The 3,228-nt window shown below is 56.4% G+C and overlaps 1 protein-coding gene across 1 annotated transcript; it reads right to left on the reverse strand.

Annotated features, from left to right (window-relative positions):
- Positions 1-41: 41 nt before the first annotated feature.
- Positions 42-2,018, reverse strand: thbd (thrombomodulin). The gene is made up of 2 exons (XM_037686083.1): positions 1,992-2,018; positions 42-1,718 (listed from the first exon to the last, which is right to left on the reverse strand). The coding sequence occupies exons 1-2, from the start codon at positions 2,016-2,018 to the stop codon at positions 42-44; spliced, it is 1,704 nt and encodes a 567-aa protein (XP_037542011.1).
- Between the last annotated feature and the right edge of the window lie 1,210 nt (positions 2,019-3,228).

Genomic DNA, 3,228 nt, shown 5'->3' on the forward strand with positions numbered 1-3,228 from the left:
ACAGCTCCTGTTGTTGCAGCTCTACATCCACACGTCGTGTTTTATTTCCTGAGGCTCGTGGCCGTCTGTAAATCGTGCGTCTCGTCCTCTGCGGTGCTGCTCTTCCTCCTTCTCCTCTCTCTGTGTCCGAGTCCAACATGAACTCCAAAAACCAGCAGCACGAGCAGCAACACCGTGCACACAATGACCCCCACCAGCCCCGGCAGGGTCACCGCTGAGGGTCTCCGAGTGGGCTCTGGGGACGGGACTGATGAGGACCAAGGGACACTGGAGGTGGGGGCCACCCGAGAGCCCTCGAGGTCCTCCTCGCTCTCCACGCACCTGTACTGGTCCAGCAGTTTGAACCCCGGGTGGCACGAGCACACGTAGCTGCCGGGCGTGTTGACGCACGTGTGGTCGCAGTAGTCGTAGTTGCACTCATCTATCTCCAGACAGAACACCCCCTCCGGCCTCTCCTCAGAGACGAAGCCCTCGGGACAGAAACACTGGCGTGGGTCGTTGGGGTCGCACGTGGCGGGACACTCCGCCCCCCCGCAGAACAGTCTGCACTTGTCGGGCGCCTCGTCGTCCGCTCGGTACCCATCATAACACGCGCACATGTAGCTGCCCTGCGTGTTGACGCACATGTGCTCGCAGGGGGCGGACACGCACTCGTCCACGTCCACGCACCGGTCCCCCCTCTTCTTGAACCCCGCAGCGCACACGCACGCGAAGCCGGCCTGCGTGTTAACGCACCTGAAGTTCTCTCCGCGACACTGCCGCGCGTCTGCGCACTCCGTCACGTCCACGCACGAGCGGCCGTCCCCGGCCAGCGTCAGGCCGTGCGCGCAGCCGCACATCGCGGACCCGTCCGCGGCAGTGGAGCAGGTCTGCTGGCAGCGCCGCGCCGCGCACGGGCCCGGCGCGGTGCAGGACACTCGGTTGGCTGGGTCCACGGTCTGTCCCGGGGGGCAGGAGCAGACGGCCCCACCCCCGGGACCCTCCGTGCACCTGTACTCGCACCCGCCCTGTTGGATCTGGCAGCTCCAGGGCGCGTGCACCCACTGCGCAGAGATGCAGATGTGTTTAGTGCCAGACGGTCCGCGCGTCACGGTGCTTCCAGGCGGCACCGCGTGCACGTCCTCCACCCCGAACCCGTAGGGAGTCATGTACAGGACTGAGCGGCCCGGTTCGGCCGGCAGGGCCCGGCACGGCTCAGTGAAGCTGTGCTCGCACAGGAAGCCCGCGGCGGGCCGCGCACACGCACTCTGTCTCCATCTGAAGCTGTCCTCTCTGTTCACGGACACGCAGCCGTGCGCGGAGCAGCTGCTGTTGAAGCTCGGAACAAAGTTGGTGATGTCGCTCTCAGAGTCCTCGGTGACCCACTGGAAGCCCCGCAGTCCCCCCGCGGGGTCGGGACAGCCCCCCAGCCGGTGCAGCCCGATCCAGAAGCCCCCGGTGAGGCTCCCCAGCAGGACGGACAGGACGTCGTTGGACACGGAGGAGCGCACCGTCATCAAGTGACCCCCCCGGTCTCTGCAGAGCCTCTGCGCGGTTCTGAAATCAGTCGGTTCCCGGAACAAAGAGAAACATCCAGTCCCGATGCAGTAGCCCCCGCTCGGCTTCTGTCCCGCGCCTCCCCCCACCAGGACGAGCAGGACAAGTAGCCCCCTCACCATGTTCACCCGAAACCTCAGGCCGGTCCGGTCCGGTTCAGAATGCAACAGTTCTCCTGCTGTCTAAAGTTAAATCTGGTTCTCTGGACATTCAAAAAACAAAACAAAGCAAAACAACAAAAAAAATGTAGAAACGTTTTGTCTTTCATCCGAAAGACTTCCTCAGTCTGAGGTGCTGTATCCAGCTCAGCCTACTGCTGGTTTGTTTGAGAAACGACTCAACCCCCAAACCCCCCCCACACACACACTCCCCTCCATATACGGGCCCTGGGAGGAGGGAGTCAACGGTCCCTCCACCCACGGCCTTTACGCATTGACGCAAAGGAGCGTGGTCACGCATGAGGGGCTTTTACCCATGCCCATTTCCCCTTGTGACCCCTCCCAGGTCAACCGAGGTCAGCCAGGCTGTAGAGTTGAGACATGGGAGTGCTGACTCTGTGCAAAAGTCTTAAACCAACGTCCTTTCTTTATAATGGAGAAAAAAGTTGTTCCATTTTCAGCTGAACTCACATCCATCCATTATCTTTTATCCACTTCTTCCATTTTGGGTCACGGGGTCTTAACTCAAATCAATTCAGTTTATTTATATAGCTCCAACTCACAACAAAGTTGTCTCAGGGCACTTTACAGGAACATTCACATACATAAAAGCCAATTAGTAAAGTTCTCTAAGGAATCCAGCAGATAAGTTGAATCTTCACTTCATTTCAGTCTCTCATCCTGAGCCAGCACAGTTGCGACAGTGGAAAGAAAAAGGAAGAAAAAAAACTTAACAACTTCATTTAAATTAATTTACTTTAACTAAAGTCAGACAAATTTAAACTGATCAGGTCTAAAATGATTTATATCTAGCCTCCAGTGTCTCAGACTCCAGCATGTTGTTATTTATTGATGAAGGTAAATGCTGCTCCATCAGAGGTTCACGATCAGCTGCTGATCAAACATACTGATCCACTGATCATCATCAGTCTGAGCTCCTCTACAACAGCAGGAGGTTGATCTGTTTGTTGCTCCAGAGCAAACAGGTGAGAGTTAACGCAACGCCAACATGGAAAGACATCAGCAATTACCTTAGAGAAGCACCTGTTGCTGCCCATTAAGGGAGGGGTTAAAGGTCATTTCCAAACAATCCAGAGTCCATCTTTCTACAGAGACAGATGATTCATTTTATTGATAGAGCACCAAGTGACAGCAGAAGTCATCTCAGGACGCTGAACAGAAACATTTTTTTTTTCTTTCAGCTGCTCCCTTCTTCAGAGGTCACCACAGTGAACTAAGTCACAAGAAGACTTTACAATTATTTTTACTCCGGACACCCTTCCTGACAGACCACTGAGCTACCACAGCCCTCTGGCTGGAGCAGAGAGCTGGGTGCCCAGAGGAGCAGATGCTGGGGGTTCAAGGCCTTGCTCAATGGCCCAGAGTGGGGCAGATGAGGGTGGAGGCAGGTGTGGGTGCTTCACCTATCCCACCCACAATTTTTAGATGTTGTCAGTACTGGGAGTTGAACCAGCGATCTTTCAATCACAGGCCCCTTCTCAGTGATGTGCGGTGGGAGGGGGGGGGGGGGGGG

This window comes from Nematolebias whitei, chromosome 12 (genome assembly GCF_014905685.2).
Source record: "Nematolebias whitei isolate Nwh7 chromosome 12, NemWhi1, whole genome shotgun sequence".
Taxonomy (NCBI): domain Eukaryota; kingdom Metazoa; phylum Chordata; class Actinopteri; order Cyprinodontiformes; family Rivulidae; genus Nematolebias; species Nematolebias whitei.

Coding starts and splice junctions, on each gene's coding strand:
- thbd (XM_037686083.1), bottom strand. CDS start 2,018: ATGGGCATGGGTAAAAGCCCCTCATGC. Junction 1,719..1,991: donor TGGGTAAAAGCCCCTCATGC/GTGACCACGCTC, acceptor ATTTAACTTTAG/ACAGCAGGAGAACTGTTGCA.